The sequence below is a fragment of the Papaver somniferum genome, chromosome 6 (genome assembly GCF_003573695.1).
Source record: "Papaver somniferum cultivar HN1 chromosome 6, ASM357369v1, whole genome shotgun sequence".
Lineage (NCBI taxonomy): Eukaryota > Viridiplantae > Streptophyta > Magnoliopsida > Ranunculales > Papaveraceae > Papaver > Papaver somniferum.
This window is the reverse complement of record NC_039363.1, coordinates 90,852,908-90,872,493: the sequence shown is the minus strand read 5'-3', so window position 1 is coordinate 90,872,493 and position 19,586 is coordinate 90,852,908. Positions and strand designations below refer to the sequence as shown.

Sequence of the window (19,586 nt, the reverse complement as noted above, 5' to 3'; positions counted from 1 at the left end):
GACCGTGCACTTGCGGTATTATTGTAGGCCCGCGTTTTCATTTCGCTTCAATTTTATACGCTTTCCCGGGCCCACCAAGTTTTTGGCGCCGCTGCATAGCATTTGCATCTGCATCTGCTTCACTTCATTTGCTGTTGGACCTGCTGTTCTGAACCAGTTTTTCCTCTGCTGGGACGCCACCAAGGAAAAGAACCAAAGCCCAACTGGGTTTTTGCAACAATATCAGAGCAGCTGGGCTGTGCTTAAAAGGTAACCCATTTAAGAGAACCCGAATTGTGGGCTTCCAATTTTTAATTGTGGGCTTGTAATATTAAAGCCAATTTTTGGGCTTTTTATTTTCTGTTGGGTTTGTAATTAATTTCTGTGGGCTTGTTTGTTTAATTTTTGGGCTTGTATTTAATTTTTGTGAGCTTGTTTAATTTGGACTGGTATTTTGTATTCTGGGTTTTTAAACCCAGCTGAGCTTGTAACCGATCACGCTAGGTTAACTCGTTAGTGGGCCGAGTACCCAAATTCTAGGCCGAGATTTTGGACTCAGTTTCACCAAACGTTTTCAAACCAGCTGAGCCAAAGCAAACACAAAACCAACAGTGGGCTTGCTCCCATTCAAAAACCAAATTTTATTTTCTTTAAAAAAAAAAAAATAAAAAAAAAAATTGCTCCTAATTCCAAAAACCAAAACTTTTCTCCCATTCAAAAAACCAAATTTTACTTGCTCCCATTTTAACAACCAAATTTTTTCTTCTTTAACCCATTAAAACCAAACTTGCTCCCAAAATTTTAAAAAACCAAAAAAATGTCTCCCACCAAAACCAAATTTTTCCCAAAAATCCAAACCCTTTAAAAACCAAATTCTGAGCTTTGTACATAGTTACTTAGCTTTTGAGCCAATCATGTCTAGATTTTGGCCTGCTTCGGGGAGTGGAAACAAAACACTTAGAGAACTTGCTTACGGGCCAAATTCACATTGTGATCCTCCCCCATTCCATGATGTCAATAGTTATAGGAATTATAATGGACATTTTCAAAGTCCCGAGCCTCAATACATGAACCCTAATGACTATTCATACATGCATCATTCATCACAACGTGAAAATGAACATTCTGCTAGAGCCTCACTCACACAATCATCACTTATGGATCAAATAGAAGCTCGAATCACAGCTTTAGAAATGCAATCACATGAGGAATCTGTCACATCTAATTTTCTTAGGCAACCTGAAATCTATGCATGTCCCGCATGTGGTAGTTTAGACCACCCTGTTGAGAATTGTCATATTTTGCATAATTTTAGGCAATCTAGAGAAAATCCAAGGTATGAAATGCCCATAAATTGTGAGAATGGTAGTCATTGGGACCATAATCAATCCTTTGAGGGTTGCGATCAATATTTTGTAAACCCTAATGACCATGCACACATGTACCATTCACCACAATTTGAACATGAAGAATTTTGTACTCCCATGAATTTAGACTCCACCACAGAAGCTTTAAGACTCTGCAAGCAAGACTATGATAGATCTACATCACGAATTCATGCATATTTAGATCAGATTTTTCTTCACCTACAAAAGGAGGAAATTCATGAGGAAATGTATGTTGTCCCTAATGAAGTGTCTAGTCCCATTCATGTAAATAATGTTGAATATGAACCTAATTTAGAGGAACATGAATCGACTAATGACACCACCACTGTTAATGAGGACCAATATGCATGCTACCATGATGATGATTATGATGATTATGATGATATGTTAGAAGAACATGAAAATATTGTGGAACCTGTTGGTTCAAAAACATATGGCTTCTCGCCCTCGACCTTCATGCATGTTGTTCTTTCTAATACTCATTGTAATTCATATGATTTTGATATTGACATGGGATTCGTACAATTATTCTGTGAAGATGAGCATGACATAGGAATAGTTGAATCTTCTGTAGACACTAATATGCATGAAAATATATTTGATGTGTCTGATTCTCTACCTAGGTCACATTGTGATATTTCTCCTGATTTGCCGATGCATGAGAATAAATTTGTTGATGATGTTGATGACTCTGATTGTGATCTTGCCAATTTGTTTGATGATTGTGAGCATGTTATGACACTTGTATAAGACTTAGGAGATGTTGATGTGATTAGTAATGATGTGCCTATCGTCCTACATAAGTCACAATCTGATGGCCTTCCACCCAACCTAGATTTGGTTTGTACCCATATTGTCAAACCGACTTTTCTGAGAGTCCCTAATCTAGGTTTGGAACTGTGTGCTTCCCAAGTCCTCTTGGACTATTTTGCTTCTAAGTATAATACATTTGAGGAACCACAGTTGGAATTAGCATGTTTGCCCGTCCCTAGCACAGTTCATTTCGAGCTAGACCTTGTGCATGATGAACCCCCGAAACTGCGCGATTTTGTTTTCAAAATTATATCTTCTGTAAAATCCAGGTTTGGGGGTAGCTCATTTTGTTTCACAGCTTCACTTGCATGCCTATCATATTATTATTGTGTGAAGCTGTTGAAACCTCTACACTTTGTCTTTTGGGTTGATCCTCAACTCTTTAGATTGTTAGTGTATGGTGAATTTTTGTATATAATCCAGTAGATAAAATTTCTTAAAAACCTTTTTGTTCCTTTTGTATAAATTTTGCTAATCCAATATGATCTCGGCTGACATATGTTGGATTCTTGCCTTGAATAACGGAGTTCTAATATTGCTTTCGCCGAAATGGGGTATTCTCTTTCCTTTTTCTCTACTCAACATGATCCTCTTCATATGTTGTATTATAATTTTGTTCATATTTTGAAACATTGAGGACAATGTTTAATTTAGGTTTGGGGGTGAAAAGTAGATACTTTGATAATATGCCATAATTGAAAACAAGAACTCCTTCTTTTTGAAAAAAAAAAAAAAATGAAAAATCAAAATAAAAATTAAAAATTGAAAAAAAAAAAATTGAAAAAAAAAAATTGAAAAAAAAAAACATAAAAAATGGAGCTCATTTACCTTGAAATGTTGACTCTTGTGCAATTATTAGGAGTCTTAGTCTAGATATTTAGGCACCCTGATTCTAGCACAATCCACATAGTGATAAGAAATTTGCACGCGCACGATCTACCAATACATGTATAGCCTCGATCTTCAAGGTGTTTGATAGGAAGTCACGATTGCCAATCACTTTAGAATACTGAACGAAACTTGACTAGCTTGTTCTTTGGTTGGTTGGGATAGAAGGTGGAGGTTACATTAAGAAAGACAACCATCGAATTTAACTGGGTGCATCAAAAAGGGCTACCTCTTGCAAAGTGTCATGTAATTTCTTTTGTTTCCTTTTGTATAAGTATCAAAAGTGTTTCCTTGTTCAAAAAAAAAAAAAAACACGATGTATATATCAAAAAAAAAATCAGAAAAATACAAAAAATCAAGTATTTATCAATTCCATCATCTCTTGTTCCAAAAATAAAAAGAGAATAGTCAATGTAAATAAGAGTCATGTAAATAGTCATTTTGTTGTTTCATTGTAATAAGCAAGGAGGGTGTATGCCATTGATGTACAACGCGAGTAATTGTGAAACACCTCCAACTCATTCACAATTCTCGTAAAGTCCGGACAGCTAGCTAGATTTCGACCTTGGTTCTTAGCCTGAGAAACTATCTCTTGGTGATTAGTAGTCATAACATCCGATCTTTCTTTACACATGTGTAGATACACTTTACACTCTTATCACATGTCTTTATTTGTTATCAGTGCTAGGATTGTGCCTTCGATAGCTAGATTGACATCTCCATTTTGCTGTGAGCTTAACTGACTTGCACATGTCACATTTGATGGAATCTGAGCTTATATTTTGACCTAGAACTTTGTAGGTACGTTCTAAGCAAACCTTCACGAGACTTCAACTCGTCCACTAGGGACACTTAGTGGTTTAAAAGGCTTAGTGCATACGCTAAATGCATTCGAGAGACCAGCGACAGTGGTATAGGTAGGATTTCCTTAGTTTTGTTTTACTTGAGGACAAGTAAAATTCAGGTTTGGGGGTATTTGATGAGTGCTAAAAAGTGCATATTTCTATATATTTTTCTTGGCATTTAACTCATCTTTTGTGCATTAATTCTACATTTTATCCCATATTCTGTATTTTCATTGTTTTCAAGAATAAATATTTTTCTTACTTAATTTTGCATTTTTAGGTAATAAATAAAGTCTGGATGACTTGCGGAGCGGAAAAGAGCTGAAGAGTGATGAAAAACCGGAAGAAATTACGCAAGGAAGCCGCGAAGAATGTTGTGCACAAGACCAAAAGGCTAGAAGTGGGCTTGAAGAAGAAGAATTGTCCTTAAAGAAGATATGGGCTTGGCATACCCAAGGCCCAAAACCCTTACTCAAACACATTTCCACTATCCAAGCCCGTCTCGGATTTCAGCCGTCAGATCGAAGCATTTCAGCATCCTACGGTCGCTCCATCATCGCACATCAAACTCCGAAGCCCCCGCTTTACATCGCAACGCCCATCTCCATCTTGGGTCGTCCGTTTTGCTACATCCCTTCATCCGACGGTCGCTCCACGCTTACCTCCGTATCGCCGTTGGATCCACCTACCATCTTCCCATCCATCGCTCCTTGTCGCAGATCATCAAACCTCGCCGAACCCTCCTAACACCCAAGTATCGAACACCCTATACCCATCGCCAAACACACCCTTCTCCGAAAAACATCGAGTTCTTCTCCTCCACTCCGTCTGCAGAGAGCTGCTCCACAGCTCTGCAACTCCATCACCTCCACCAGCTACACCTTCTTCTCGAACCACTCCACCACCACAACCACCCGACAACACCACGACACCCCAACCCTCTAGCCTAGTTGCTTTTTCAAACCCACATCTCTCTGACCTAGGTGTGGAGTTGATGAAACAACTCGAGCTAGGGTTGCAGTACATCAATTGGAGCAGGAAGAGCATCAGAGGGACATCAAGAAGCATGGGTCGAAGCCAATTTACACATGGGTATGTCGAATTTGATTTTCCCCAAAAGTTAGGGTTTGCAAATTTAGGGTTTTGGTGAAATTAGGTATTTTGTTGTAAGCTATAAAAGGGAAGTGATGTAGGATGTTAAAGGTTGTTCTTGGTTAGCCGAGATACCCCCAAATTTGGGTTAATCACTGTTTAATTTTAGTTTTAATTTTCAATTTAATATTTAGGGTTCTTCAATTTCTGTTCATGTTCTGTTTATGTTAAATTTTTGAATTCATGTTTCAATTATCTTGTATGATGTATGTTAGTGTTAGCATGTTAGTCATGAGCTAAGTCTCACTAGCTGAGGCTCAGATGAAACCTTAGTGCACTAATGAATGATGAATTGCTAGGAAGGCCTGTTTTGCTTGAGTAATGGGAAGTAGTTGGTGCTCTGATATGCCTGTGGGGGCAAATCAGTGAGCAAGCTGATTTTCTTCCCATTCTAGTTGGATGCCTAAGTTTTCAAATCTAGAATTGCATTGTTTAGCTAGGACACAAGGTGGATTCAAAGCCTTAGCTTAACCCACATTTTGTTTTCACAGTCACTTGCAACTTAACTGTTTTGTTACTTCTTCTCCTCCCTGCCCTTGGCTCACAGCCTTGGTTTCTTTGGTTTTGTTTCCTGTTTTGTCACTGTTTTGAATCTCTTGTTTTGTCAACTGTTAGCTTCTCAAATGTTAGGATTAGTTTACTGTTGTGTGTCAATGCTAGGTTAGAGCCTTAGAGCATTGAGTTGATTGAGCAGTGGGGAGAAACTAGTGCTCACTAGTGACTGTGAGCAAGCTGGTTCTCTTCCCACTCTAGATGAATGCCTAAAGCCATTGCCTTGGCTTTGCTTTTTTTCCTTTTTCTTACTTCATTGTCAGCTTATCTCCACACTCCTGCCCTTGGCTTGTAGCCTTGGTTTGCAACTATCTCTGTTTTGTTATTACTTGGCTTGCACTGTCACCATTGCTGCTTTCTCTCCCTTTCCCTGCTGAGCACCTGCCCTTTGCACTGCTGCTGCTACTACTTGCTTTTGCTGTTGCTCCTGCTGTGCCAGCCACCACTGCTGCTGCAACCTGGTTTCCACTGCTGCTGCTGCAACTGAGCTTGGCTCACAGCACAAGCCTAGTTCAGTCCACAGTTAACTCCAAAGGCCTAGTTACTCTCAGGTCAAAAGCTAAGCCCAGGTGAAAACCTAAAGCCCAGCTCACAGTTCACTTTCCAAGCTAAGGCCTGTCACTGTCAAGCCCAGATCTTCATACAAGCCAACTGAGCCCAAAGCTCACTTGTACACTGAGCCCAAAACCATTTCATTGTTACAAAAACCCACTAAGCCCAAAGCACAATTAGAAGCCCAATAGCAATTTAGATCCCAAATAGCTAGAAACTCCAAACACCCCCAGTCTCTGTGGATCGACCCGTACTTGCACGAGCTACAACTGACGACCGTGCACTTGCGGTATTATTGTAGGCCCGCGTTTTCATTTCGCTTCAATTTTATACGCTTTCCCGGGCCCACCACATATGCCAGGTCACATTCTTTACCTAGAAGAATTTGGCACCAACATCCCCAAATAATCTGTCTTGCTTTCAATAGTCCCTTTCTCTAGATGTAGGCCGATGAGAAGTGAAAGAGGATATTCTATTGAAATGATTTGACTTGTAAACTTCCTGCCTAGCCGACCTTTGAGGGGATATAAATTTTTTTAAAGAGCTAACTTACCTAGCTGATCTAGCCACTGGCCTTACTCTTCTAATTGATTAAGCGTCCCCGTTGAAGTGATCAAAGAGCTTCGAGCGAGCATTGACAGACAAAAGTCAGGGTTATTGGTTTATCCCGCAAGTTCGAGACTCTCAGTTGAGGAGGATCGTAGCCAGGTTACTTGAACCTTTACACATCTGGTAGATTTAAGTGCTCTTACAGGGCATTGGAATAACCGATCTATGGCACCTTTGAAAGTCCTATGTTCAGCAGTAATAACGGAAGCGTAGAAAGGTTTCGTCAACAAGAAACTTACGATTTTGATTCAACATTCATGGGACATAAAGCAGATGTGGGATTTCTTTCTTCTATAAGATGAGACCTCAGAATACTTTTTTAAGCTAAGGCATTGCTTTAGTTTTATTGGTCAGGTATATGATTAGAGTCTTTCACAGAGGTACTGAAATCACCGATTACACTGACTTGGGCACTTTCACATATCTACGTATTTGGGCATTCCTTTTTCTATCGGGGCTCTCAAGATTCAAACTAGGATTGTGCGATAACATCCCCTTGGCTGTAGTGCAAATAAGAACATTGCCTTGACAGACTAACTATGTTCTCTAGAACAGCATCCGTTCCCTTTGAAGGCGTAATCTCGCTTCTTCCTTTTCTACCCTTGTCGTATCTGATTCTACTGCTCAGGATCGTCTTTCTAGTAAGGAAATAATGAAAAAATGACTCGATGTGGGTATCTATAGGTCCGGGGGATTTGTAATCTTCAATATTTGGGAAATCAAGTACTGTTATTGGTGGTAGTTAAAAACCCATCTTATTTCACTGAATAAGAGCGAACAAAATCCCGCTCAAGGGCAGAGCCGCTTGTAGTAGTCGAAAGGGTACGCGGGGAAGGACCTCAGTAAATAGAGTCAATTCCACATGACTCATCGTGCTCGAGATCCGGGATAATTTAATATACGAGAAGACGGACTCAAGGCCCAAAGCTAAGGAGAAATCGGAGCTCTCACTTTAATAGGAGATCTTTCAATTGAGAAGATCCATCGACTATGAGACGAAGAGAAAGGTCTTTACAATCCCCAGCCTTTTAAATCAAGTGAGGGAAGAAGCAACATACCCAGTTATTGTAATAATCCCCTACTTTTCCCCATCCATTAGAGTCAAAGTCTCGGAAAGGCTCTCTTTTTAATTAAGAAACGAATTTCTTTTATTTAACGTACCCTCCTAGCTGCCCCAATCCTTATATTGAAACTCCCTTCTCTTGGCTGGGTTGCTTATAAACTCTAATGCGCCTTCCTTCGTAGAACCTTTTGGTATGTAGTGACCCCTAACTTTAGATCAGATCCACCAGACGAGAAACTCAATTCCGCACTGCTGCTGAGTCGTCGGACTTGTCCACTAGGCCAAAAGGGACTTGGACAGAGGATTCGTGGAATTTATCTTTGTGGATTGCGTTAAGGGAAATCTACCGAAGCTAGGCAGATAGATAGACTCATTTCCCGCTGCTAAGGCAGAGCAAGAAACAAAAGAAAATTCTTTAACCAGCGCATTGGCGGGTACTAAGAGTCCTCTCACTACCAACCAACAGACATCATCTGGCTGGGTCTTGCCGGTATCAACAACGAGAAAAAAGAAGCAAATGGAAACAACAACTCACTATGGCTCTTGGCCTAGACAACGTTCTAGGCGTCAAGCTTGTCAGGGAATGCCTAGACGACGACGCCCGTCCTGGGCTGCAGTAAGTAGATCGAGAGGTTGTTCCGCCCCTTGTCCCCGAAGATGGGTAATATGTTCTCATACAATCTTGCTCCAATCTGACCTAGCTGGCGAGCGATCCCAGTTCACGGCAGAGAACAAAACAGTAAGCGAGCTTACCTTTCTTCGCTTCTTCTCCACCAAGCACGGAAGTTTAAGGATAACTGTAGGTCGGTGTCTACCTAAGGAAACTCCGATTCGATCGCCCCCCCAGCTGGGAGGCATCTACCTCATCCCGATCACAAGAAGAGGTTCACCATGATGGGGTGTACTTCTTTTGGGACCATCCTTTTTTGCGGCATGATCCTCAGATTTACGGATTCGCAGGGGGCCTCAGACCCTACTTCTTTTTATGACTTCCACTTCTCGATCCCGGCCCGGTGACCAACCAGGGACTTTTTAGTGACTCGAGCGTATGCGAGAGGCTCAAAGAGACTCGACTGCCAAGGAGAGGGACGAAGACACTTTCTTTTTAAAAAGGAAGGCCCTCCCTTGTAGGACAAGAAAGTCAGTTCCTCCCTCACAGGTAGGACATATGAGTCTCTAAAGAGCCTTTAGGGGTGAAGTCAGTGGCTTGTTTAAAGACAGGGACAGATTTGCTTGTGGGCCGTCAAAAGTAGGTTTCTGAGCCCTCTATCCCTGTAAGCCCACACCTGTGTAGAGTAGATCGTTCAACACCTCCGGCACACATTTTTGACTCATGGGCCCTAGTATCATAGGAAACGGAACGTCCGCCCCCATAATTACTAGACCGACCTGCTGTAATAATTCCATAAACACCTAGTGAAGATATGGCAAACAAATAAAGTATCCCTATGTTTGGATCTGACAATACCATACCATAATCAAAAGGTACAATGGCTTGAGCGACCAGATTTAACATGAATGTAGCCACTGGAGCCATTCTAAAAAGGGATAAATTAGCACTACTTGGTGAAATAGGTTCCTTTAGATTCAATTTCGAACCATCTGCTATAGGTTGTAACAATCCGAATGAACCCAATACATCAGGACCCTTTCGAGGTTGAACAAAAGCCATGACTTTCCGTTCAGCTAGCACTAAAAAGGCGACTCCTAGTAGAAGTGGTAAAATGATTCCAATGATTTCCGCAGCTATGTACCTTTTTAATTTCCTATTCACTTCTGATCGGGCCTGATCTGGTTGACCCAATCATGATATTTCATTCAAAATCTGGCCTCTTCGACCCAATCTTGATATTGACGGAAGGGACCTTTTCTCGAAAAACTCCGGATGTGCGAGAAGCTCTGAGATTCAATCCTACACAAATTCGCCTCGGGCCTGAATTAGACCTAAAGCTTGCGCTTTTTTTTGGCCCTGCTACTCTACTAAGTCCAAGACAAAGAACTATAGGCACCGCGAACAATAACGCTTTTTGAGGATGTCTATCATCCAACTGGGTCCTTTCTTGACACAAGTTTGCCGTAATGCTGGAGATATGGCGAATGCATCTCATTGATGCGTGAGACGATTTGACTTTATCTAAGTCCTTTATTTACGTCTATAGGGGACGTGCTCATCTTCGAGGATTTTGAAAGTCATCCGTTTATTAAATTTGATCGCTTCTTGATCCACTCGCTTATCTGTAGGTTGGCCGCGGGTGGCTGGTGGAACTGAACAATCAGATGAACTTTATTCTTAAATTAACTTTCAACGGTCATTTCTACCTCATTCAGAAAGAATTTGCTTGCGAGATTGAGAAGAAGACTTTGAGCTTTCCTTCCTCTTATTCTCTAGCCGATCTCTCTTTCTATACGAGTTTATTCGCGTTCTTATATTGAGTCGAGTTCTGTTTAAGAACGGGTTCATTCGAACAAAGAAAGATTATTATATTATGATAAAAGTTGATTTCTTCCATTGAGATCTTCTCTTCTTCGGAGATGAATTTCTATGCTTGAATGATGTGAGATTCAAGAACCTGAAATCGGAGAGGCCGACGCAAGCTTTCCTATTTCTGTATTTCTTCCTGTCCCGATCTAACTTATCTAGTCCTTTTCTTTCATTAAGATCCCGTTCAAGAGCCAGATTGAAGTCCATGCCGGTAAATCTAGGATGCTCTCGCCTCAACTCAAGTTTCAGCTTGTGACACACCAAACCAGGTCAATGGCCCACCTCGTTCTTCTTTCAAGCTAAGCGCATCACCTCACTGATACAAAGAGGAAGAACCTATTTGTCAAGTAAGAAAGCGCTATTCTATAGTGGTTGGCATTATTCGACCGATCAAGTACTGTAACCAAAAAGGATGTGTGACATCCGTTCATATAGTTTGACAGAGGCATCTCTCTAAGGCGAACTCGTAGAGCAATAACACAATGCACAGTCAACACACAGTCTCAATTGTTCAACTTGAAGCACCAAGAAGGCGAAACCAAGGCCCCACAAGAACAACAACCCACAGCCGTTAACTGAACCTAGGAAGGGGATCAAAGCTTTCTAACCTCGTATATCTAGCAAGAATGCAAATACTGATTCTACCTCTCAACCGAGGCCAGGGGACCATACTTACTATTATATACGATGTTCCACTAGACACTTCGAGAAAAGAAGGAACTTAAACTTTCGTTTTGCGATGAGCGTACCCAATCTATTTTATTAATCTTCCTAAAATTATATAATAAAAAAATCTCCCCTTTCCTAGTTACCGGTTTCAGGAAAAGAGAAGACTGCGTCACTTGTGCAACCATGTCAGCAGACAGTTCGTAGGTTACCAGGATCCAGCAAGAAAGCCTCTTAAAGTAGAGATGGGAAGTAGTATTTTACTATCTTGGGTTTGTCTCATCCTGTAATCCGGGGGACGGAGTATAAGTGCATCAATGAGACCATCCGTGAAGTACGAACCGGGACTGCTTTTCTTATTTGAAAGGCGTAGGGCTGAGATCCAGAAGAATCTTCTCGGCTGTTAGCCCACTTTCTTTATTTAATAAGGATGTATTTTTCATTCCTGAATCTTTGAGACGAGGAAACGATCCCAGCTCTTCACTATGCTTTGCTTCGAATGATTCATTTTGATCCTTAACTTATCTTTTTTTTTCGGTCAATGAAGAGGAAGAGAAGGCAGGCTTTGCAGTGGGAGTAAGAGTAGGTGGGTTCCTTATACAAGAAGTGATTTATTCCCTGGGCCCAAGCCTTTCAAAACCAGATCAACGAAATCGAGCCTCCAACCACGCCTTCACTAACAAGTTGATCCTGCATCCATAAGCGCTTTGCGTCATCGCCTTCCTTAGATTGACAAAGAAAGGCTATCCCTAGCAATATCGGGGCTCCATGGGAATAGAAATGGATGCGATAAGAACAGGGACCAACGGGCGCTCTAAATCATATTCAACCTTATCGAGCATAATCCATTATATAGCTATACCTCAGCCCTGAGAAAGATGCCATTCGCTTCTATTCTACCAAAGAGAAAGCAAACCGCCACAACATCTACTTTAGCAAAATATCCGATCTGGTGCATTACAAACAATCTTCTGTTTCGCCGTTGAATCATATGAGGACAAGGAGTTTGGTCCCTCAAAACCAGAGGAGCTCTCTATATGATATAGAATTTGCCTACGGATCCCCCTTTCCCCATTTACTTCAACTGATGCTCTCCCTTCGAAGGATTATCTGTAACAAGCAGCATTATTTTTTACCAGCTCTGGGTCGTTGCGCTTACCAACAGAGAGGCCCCTCCCCATCTCTAGCTGGAAGGGATTAGATTGTGTCCGTTAGTCTGAGAGATAGAAGTCAGCTGGGAATTGGGTACGAGAATTACCACCCAGAGGATGATGTGGACTATCGCATGTACTACCCTTTGAGCTATCCTTGTCTCTCTTTCATCGTATAAAGAAGAAAGATTCTTTTGTAAGCCCGGTTCACCAGGTTCTATCCATAGTAGAATGGCATCTTGAATGATTCATTCATGTATCAAGTTCATTCTTCACTTCCTCTCTTTCGCAGTCGAGTTCCTAAAGGACCTTGGATCGACAGTGCAAGCAACATAAATTTCCTCTATTTGATGTCGATTCATCCAGACTTCCATTACTTCAAATTTACTGTATTTAATGTCGATTCACCCAGACTTCCATTCTTTGTAGAGGTCGCTTTAGCTTGCCGGCTGGGAGATGTATGCGCGGTAACGTCCAAGTACGTCTCTGTGAGAAGGGAGGTGTACAGAAATGTCCTTGTTGTACCTCACCCCCATCTCAATGGGGTCTGCTCTTTTTTTTTGGGAGAGTATGCCAATATGATCTTAATGAGGTACGAGGCTTTGCATCTGACATTCGTAGGGCCGGGAGCCTGCAATAAATCCCTCCGCCCGGATATGACAATGTGGTAGGTGGTCCCGCGGAGCTTTCGGAGAAGGGTAGTGGTAGGCTTCTAAAAGGTCCTACAAATTATAACCGCAAGTGCACGGTCGTCAGTTGTAGCTCGTGCAAGTACGGGTCGATCCACAGAGATCGGGTGTGTTTTGGAGTTTTCTAACTATTTTGGGTTCTAGTTGCTATTGGGCTATGAAGCCTTTTGGCTTAAATTGGGCTTTGAGTACTAATGGGTTTGATAACAATAAAATGAACTGAGCTTGGGCTCAGTTAGTCTTGAAGTGCACTAGGATTTGGGCCTTTGAATGATGAACTAAGAACTTGGGCTTTGGTCTCTGAATTAGGCTTTTGGGTTAAGCCTGAATTGGATTGGGCCTTAATAATGAACTTGGGCTTTGGTCTTAAACTTAGGCTTCAGTTTATACAAACAATGGACAGTGGGCTTAGAACTGAGAACTAGGCCTTGAACTGGACTGATGGGCTTTTGCTTGGCAGCAGGCTTGGCAGCAAAAAAAGCAGCAGCAGAGCAGACAGCAGCAGCAGCAACAGAAAGCAACGCTTGGCAGAGGAGGAAAGCAGCAGCAGCAGTACTGCAGGGCAGAGGCAAGTGCACAGCAGCACTAGCAGTTTGCAAGGCAGGGAAGAAAGAAAGCAGCAGTACTGCAGCAGCAAAGCTGGAGAAAACAGCAGCAACAGCAGCAGCAGTGCAAAGAAAGCAGCTGCACAAACACTGAGTAGCAGGGTAGGGAAGCAACAGCAGCAGTAGCATAAGCAAGGAAGAAAAAGGCAAACAACATGAACATGGAAGCAACACAGGGCAACACAGGGCAAAAGTAAAGAACAATGCAAGATGAACCAAGGCCTAAGCCAAGGGCAGGGATGATAGTGAAACTGAAATGGAGCAAAACTAAGGCATTCTTCTAGAGTGGGAAGAGAACTAGCTTGCTCATTGTCACTAGTGAGCACTAGTTTCTCCCCACTACTCAATCAGCTCAATGCAACCTAAGCATACACAAATAGAATGGCAAGATAATCAGCTTGCTATGAGCACTGATTTCTTCCATTGCACAATCAGTTCAATGCTTCAAAGGTATCTAGCCTAGCATTCCATCAAACTAACAGCAAGTTTAAACATAACAGGAACATTTAACTGACAGTGAACAACATTAACAGGAAATTAAAAGGATATTGCACAAACATTAGGAACATTAACAAGATATTCTAGAGTCTAACAGAACTTTAACAAAATTGAACTAACAGGAGACTAACACAACTAACATGAACATAACTGAAATTAACAATGAACAATTAACAATGAACATAACTGAAATTTAACTGAAACATGAACACGAAACTGAACTGAAACACATTAAAGAGAAAAAAACATTAACATTAACAGGACATGAAAGTCCTGGATGCCGGCTAATCCAAGCATAGCTTCTCACACCACACCCATTCTCTATTTATAGTTCACAGACACAATTTCCCTAAATTACAAAATTAGGGTTCTTCCCCAAAAATCAGTTGAATTAGGTTTACCTAATTTCTTTGAAATTGATCCTTGAAATCGTCGACCCATGCTTTGTAATTGCTCCCTGACCTCTTCTCATGCGCCAATTGCAACTCTAGGTTGCCTAATTTATCAGTCTTTCACGCCTAGGGTTTCAGGCAGAGAAGCGTGAAAAAGTGAGAAAATAGGGAACTAGAGGGCTAGGGGGGAGATGGGTTTTGGTTGTTGGGTGATAGGGTGATGATGGTGGAGGTGTGGTGGTGGCAGTGAGTTGGTGGCAGAGGTGGAGAAGGTGGTGGCGACATGGTGTCTCTGCAGAGGGAGGGGATGGAAGAGGGGCTCGACTGTTTGGGAGAAGGGGGGTGTTTGGTTAGCTGGTATAGGTTCGGTTGCTAGAGTGTTGAGCGAATCCATCGAGTCTTGATGTTCTGTGACTCTGAGCTGCGAGATGCGAAGCTGGTAGGTGGATCAGATGGTTCCTCCTGATGAGGTTGGTAGCGACCGTCAGATTTTTTTATACAACGAAGTTAACGGCTCTAGATGGGGTTAGGTGTTGTAGTGTAAGGAGAAGATATCAAACGTTGATGAACAACAAGGGAGCGACCGTTGGATTCAACTACCATCTAATCTGAAGGCTTGGAATTTCAGCGCTGTGGTGCTTGGCAGAGACTTCAGATTTTGATGCTCTATGAAGGAGCGACCGTCGGATGCTTCTGAGAACTGATCTGATGGCTGAGAACGGAGGCGTTTTTGTGTGTAGAAAATGAGGTTGTGCGCACCATTCTTCGCGGCTTCCTTGCATAATTTCTCCCGGCTTTTCACTACTTTTCTGCTCTTTTCGCTCCGCGACTCATCCGAACTTTATTTATTACCTAAAAATACAAAATTAATTAATAAAAATATTTATTCCTGAAAACAATGAAAATACAGAATATGGGATAAAATGTAGAATTAATGCATAAAAGATGAGTTAAATGCCAACAAAAAGGGATAAATATATACAATATTTGGCACTCATCAGGTAGCCTAGTGTGTAAGCACAACAATAAACCGAGGCGAACCCCCAGACGACCTATCTAATATTATGGAGAGATCCTCAATAGTTGGCGACCCTATCATTCTTCCACGAAACCTCACTGATACAAGTACCGAATGCTCATATGGGAAATCCGAGCTTTCTTTCTAGTCTACTCAGGGGGCGCAGACACACCTGTGCGGATGACAGGTGACGGTTACAAGAATGACGGGGAAGTGAAGAGTACCCGACGATATTCAGGGAAGGATGTACACCCATCGAACATGGATAATTATTCCGGTCCTGGAAGAGGTGGCGACACCAGTCTGAGCTGTATGAGTCACTGAAACGACGACAGGAGCTGATCTATCAATAGAGATAGCATCATCCCTTTTACAATATGAAGAAAGAAATCAGGGTCGAAGTTTAGACCGCTCACAGTAGTTATACCTATAGAAAAGATCATGAAAGAGGTGATCATAATGGTACACGAATCCATTTACGATTCCGAGTTTCCAGACACATCGCACTTCCGCTAGGGTCGAGGCTGCCACTCGGCCCTATGACGGATCAAAGAAGAGTGGGGAACCTCTCGTTGGTTTTTAGAATTCGACATCAGGAAGCACATCATCGACCGACATCGACTTATCCCAATCTTGAAGGAAGAGATCGACGATCCCAAGTTCTTTTATCACACCCAAACACTTTTAGGAACCGAACGCCGAAAAATGAACGACCCTGACTCCGTCCCACACAGTGTACTACTATCGGCCCTACCAGGCAACATCTACCTACACAAGCTCGATCAGGAGATAGGTAGGATCCGACATAAGTACGAAATTCCGATGAGAATCAGATCGATTCTCTCATAGTTCTCAGGTCGTATTGATGACCAAGCTGTAGAAGAAACAAGCTTCAATTCTCCCCAAGACAACAAAGCCATCTTTTTGAGGTGGTCAAGAGCATCCAACGCAAAACGACCTTTAATTTCCTTGTTTCGTCGTGGTACACACCGCCCATAAGCACCCCCCTTCACCGGGGGACTAGAGAACAGGGGGAGCTTCGGTCCTTGCCGTCTTCCTTAACAAGCCCTCTCCCTTCCTTGTAGGACAAGAAAGTAAGAAAACTCCCTCTGGTCGAGTACCCTATGAGCCCACTCTCTTCCTTTGCGCCGCCGTTCCGAAGGCCGAATTCTATGGTATAGAACGCAAGAATTCGGCCATGAGAGACCGCAAGATCAGTAGAAGGGGCCTGCTGATAGATTTGGGTGGAGAGGAGAGACCAGTTATCAGGTCAGAGAGACGCCCGACACGTAAGCCCTTAAAATACCATGACTTAATAAGGATTTGTTACATGCGATATGCCGGCGACTTACTACTGGGAGTCGTAGGTTCTCTAGAGCTTCTCGTAAAAATACAAAAACTTCTCACCCACTTACTATAATCTGGCTTGAACCTTTGGTCGGCAGGATCAACATCAATAGCTGCACGGAGTACGGTAGAATTCCCCGGTACGGTCATTCGGGAAGTCCCTCACTCTAAGCAAGTGATTCCCATACAATTCTTGCGAGAGCAGGAGAAGCGTCTACAGGTAAAGCACCGTATATATATAACTGCTTACCACCTACGCTCCACCATCCATTCTCAGTTTAGGAACTTAGGTAAGAGTCTCCCGATCAAAGAGCTGACGAGGGGGATGAACGAAAGAAGGAGTCTACTGGACGCGGTTCAACTAGCAGAGACTCTTGGAACAGCAGGAGTCAGAAGTCCCCAAGTAAGCGTATTATGGGGGATCATCAAGCACATCCGGCAAGAACCAAGGGAGATCTTCTTCTTGCATAACTCAGATCCGAGAAAGGTGCCATCAGACGCAGTCTCACGATCGGGCATGAGTGTAACGATCCAGAAGTTGTCATTGTATACTCGGAAGGCGGCGGGAGAAAAAAGGGAATACTGGGCGGGATCTTTCAGCAGCGAATTCCCCATACAGATAGAGGCCCCTATCAAAAAGATACTCCGAAGGCTTCGGGATCGAGGTCTCATTAGTTGAAGAAGACCCTGGCCAATCCACGTGGTTTGCTTGACGAACGTCAGCGATAGGAGACATCGTAAATCGGTCCACGGACATCGCTATCAGTCCTCTGTCCTACTACAGGTGCCGCGACTTTTTAAAGTCTGAACGATTGTCGACCACCAGATTCGCTGGTCTGCTATATTCACCCCAGCCCACAAGCACAAAACCTCGACGCGGAATATAATCCTAAAGTACTCCAAAGACTCAAGTATAGTCAGTCAAGAAGGTGGTAAGACCTTAGTAGAGTTCCCCAACAACATAGAGCTTGGGAAGATCGGACCCGGTCACGACCCGACACTCAACTACTAGTGTCGATGTAGTAGTTTTTTCTATTAATTGCAGACTTCTTCGTGGAATAGGCCTTGTCTTCTATCAATTCCATGAAAATTCCTTTTCATGCAAGGACAGGTTGGTTCGAGGACCGCTTGGTCAAAGTAAAGTAGGTCCTGATTCCGGGACGGAGCCGTATGACATGAGAGTGTCACGTACGGTTCCTTTGAGAAGGGTGTGATACCACCACCTATCAGGCCCGACGAGTGGTCCACGGAGCTGTATCCCAACTCACCTGGTCTATGCACATCGCTCTTCCCTGGAGGTTGGCCGCCTATCCTAGATCTTCCCATTTCAAATAAGATCCCGGGCTCTATCTGGTTTAGTATCAAGGTGATTCTCTTTCCATTCCTATATATAAGGGTCCGTGCAGCATTTCCACGATATCTTTATGATCAATTAATGAGACCTGGTCGTAAAGTTTTATTGCTTCTATCATTAGCTCTGGTAGTCTATGTTCCTGGTGTTTTAGTCACCTTTCAATGGCTTCCTTAGCCAGTCAGTGTCATAAGAAAGAGGCTGGGCTACTCCCCGAAAATTCCCCATTCATAGCTTTCTTTTTCTTCGTTGTTGGGGACAAAGAAGGTGAAAGGTCAAGTCAGATTGTCAGAACTTGAAGTCAGTGTAGTGGCTTCTAGATTGAACTCTTCTATTTCGGAATCCTTATATTAGTGTCTTCTTGCCCCAAGCTGACTAGCTGAAACTAAGGGGTAGCCTTTCGCGGGAGTTCTTTCTTTCCTCGATAAAGAAAGAGACTATCAAAGCGTATCCTTTAAGAAAGGATATTCCTCACCCAGTGTTGATAGCTAAGGCGAGAATCGCTGTACAAATGCCTCTTAAATCGGTTCACAATTGAACTACTATACTAAGTAAAGGGAGTGGAGCTTTGAATTTAAATGGGAACAAGCAATCTAGGTACTTAAGTCAGTCAGAATTGATAGGTACGTGAGGAGGTTTTGACAGTCAATTGTATAAGGATTACGCCTTCCACTAGTGGATATCTTGGGCAGCATAGGGATCTAGTCCTGAGCATCTAGAGTTAAAAAAAGGTAGAGGTTTCAAGATAGTAAGTCCTAATATTACAGAGTTTTAGTAATCCATACAACAACGGGATGCCTTTTGAAAAAGAGAATTTCTTGCTGCTTAAAGAGAGTCTTCTATGGGGTAAGCTCGGTCTGAGATAAGGAGCTATTTAGCATACTCGTATTAACTGGGATGGGATTTGGAGTCCTATTGAACCATAATTTGCGGCAAGAGATGCAATCGAAGGCTAAATGTCCTAATCTTTAGTCTTGGTTATAGGTATCTAGTATCATGAGTAAAAGGGGCATGAAATACACTATTAAAGGCTCATGCTTTGAAAGTTACTGTTTTTAATTTAGTATACACCATCTCCTAGCTGAACTGCTTTGAAACGATCTAGTGGCCAAAAATGACGGAAGTGGGCTCTCGAGATGGACTGTTCTGCGTATGCTATCGGCTCTGCCTGCAGGAGGGTGGTTACCAGATTACCTTCTACTACCGTCGGGATGAGGTGGACCACCGAGATGCACTGCCCCGCCAAGCGGATGACCCAGAAATAGCTAAGATACAAAAGCTGGGAAAGGCTCTTAAGTCCCGAAACTTTTCGAGTAGACTCTATTTTCTCGGAGGTCCTGCCGCCGCAGGGATGCCTCTCCGATCCTGCTTTTTTGAGATCGTGCCTTTTTGTGAAGCTACAACTCATGTCGTCCTTCCTGCTGCCATTAGATCATTCCGCCGTTCGTGCTCCCCTTGATAAAGGGCCAAAAGTCGTGCAGAGTCATGTATGATCCCATTTGTTAGCCTTTAGCTATCCATGATGCAATACATTTTGTTGGTACGC

General features: G+C 42.6%; 1 protein-coding gene and 2 pseudogenes across 1 annotated transcript; 2 read left to right on the top strand and 1 right to left on the bottom strand.

The window, feature by feature from the left end:
- Positions 1-7,768: 7,768 nt before the first annotated feature.
- On the top strand, positions 7,769-8,940 carry LOC113291061 (annotated as a pseudogene).
- A 144-nt stretch (positions 8,941-9,084) lies between these two features.
- LOC113291060 (NADH-ubiquinone oxidoreductase chain 1-like) lies at positions 9,085-9,593 on the bottom strand. Its single transcript, XM_026540638.1, has one exon. It carries the CDS (start codon positions 9,511-9,513, stop codon positions 9,085-9,087), a length of 429 nt encoding a protein of 142 aa, XP_026396423.1. The 5' UTR covers positions 9,514-9,593.
- Positions 9,594-15,801: 6,208 nt separating this feature from the next.
- LOC113291059 lies at positions 15,802-17,701 on the top strand (annotated as a pseudogene).
- Positions 17,702-19,586: the final 1,885 nt, after the last annotated feature.

Coding starts and splice junctions, on each gene's coding strand:
- LOC113291060 (XM_026540638.1), bottom strand. CDS start 9,513: ATGGCTTTTGTTCAACCTCGAAAGGGTCCTGATGTATTGGGTTCATTC.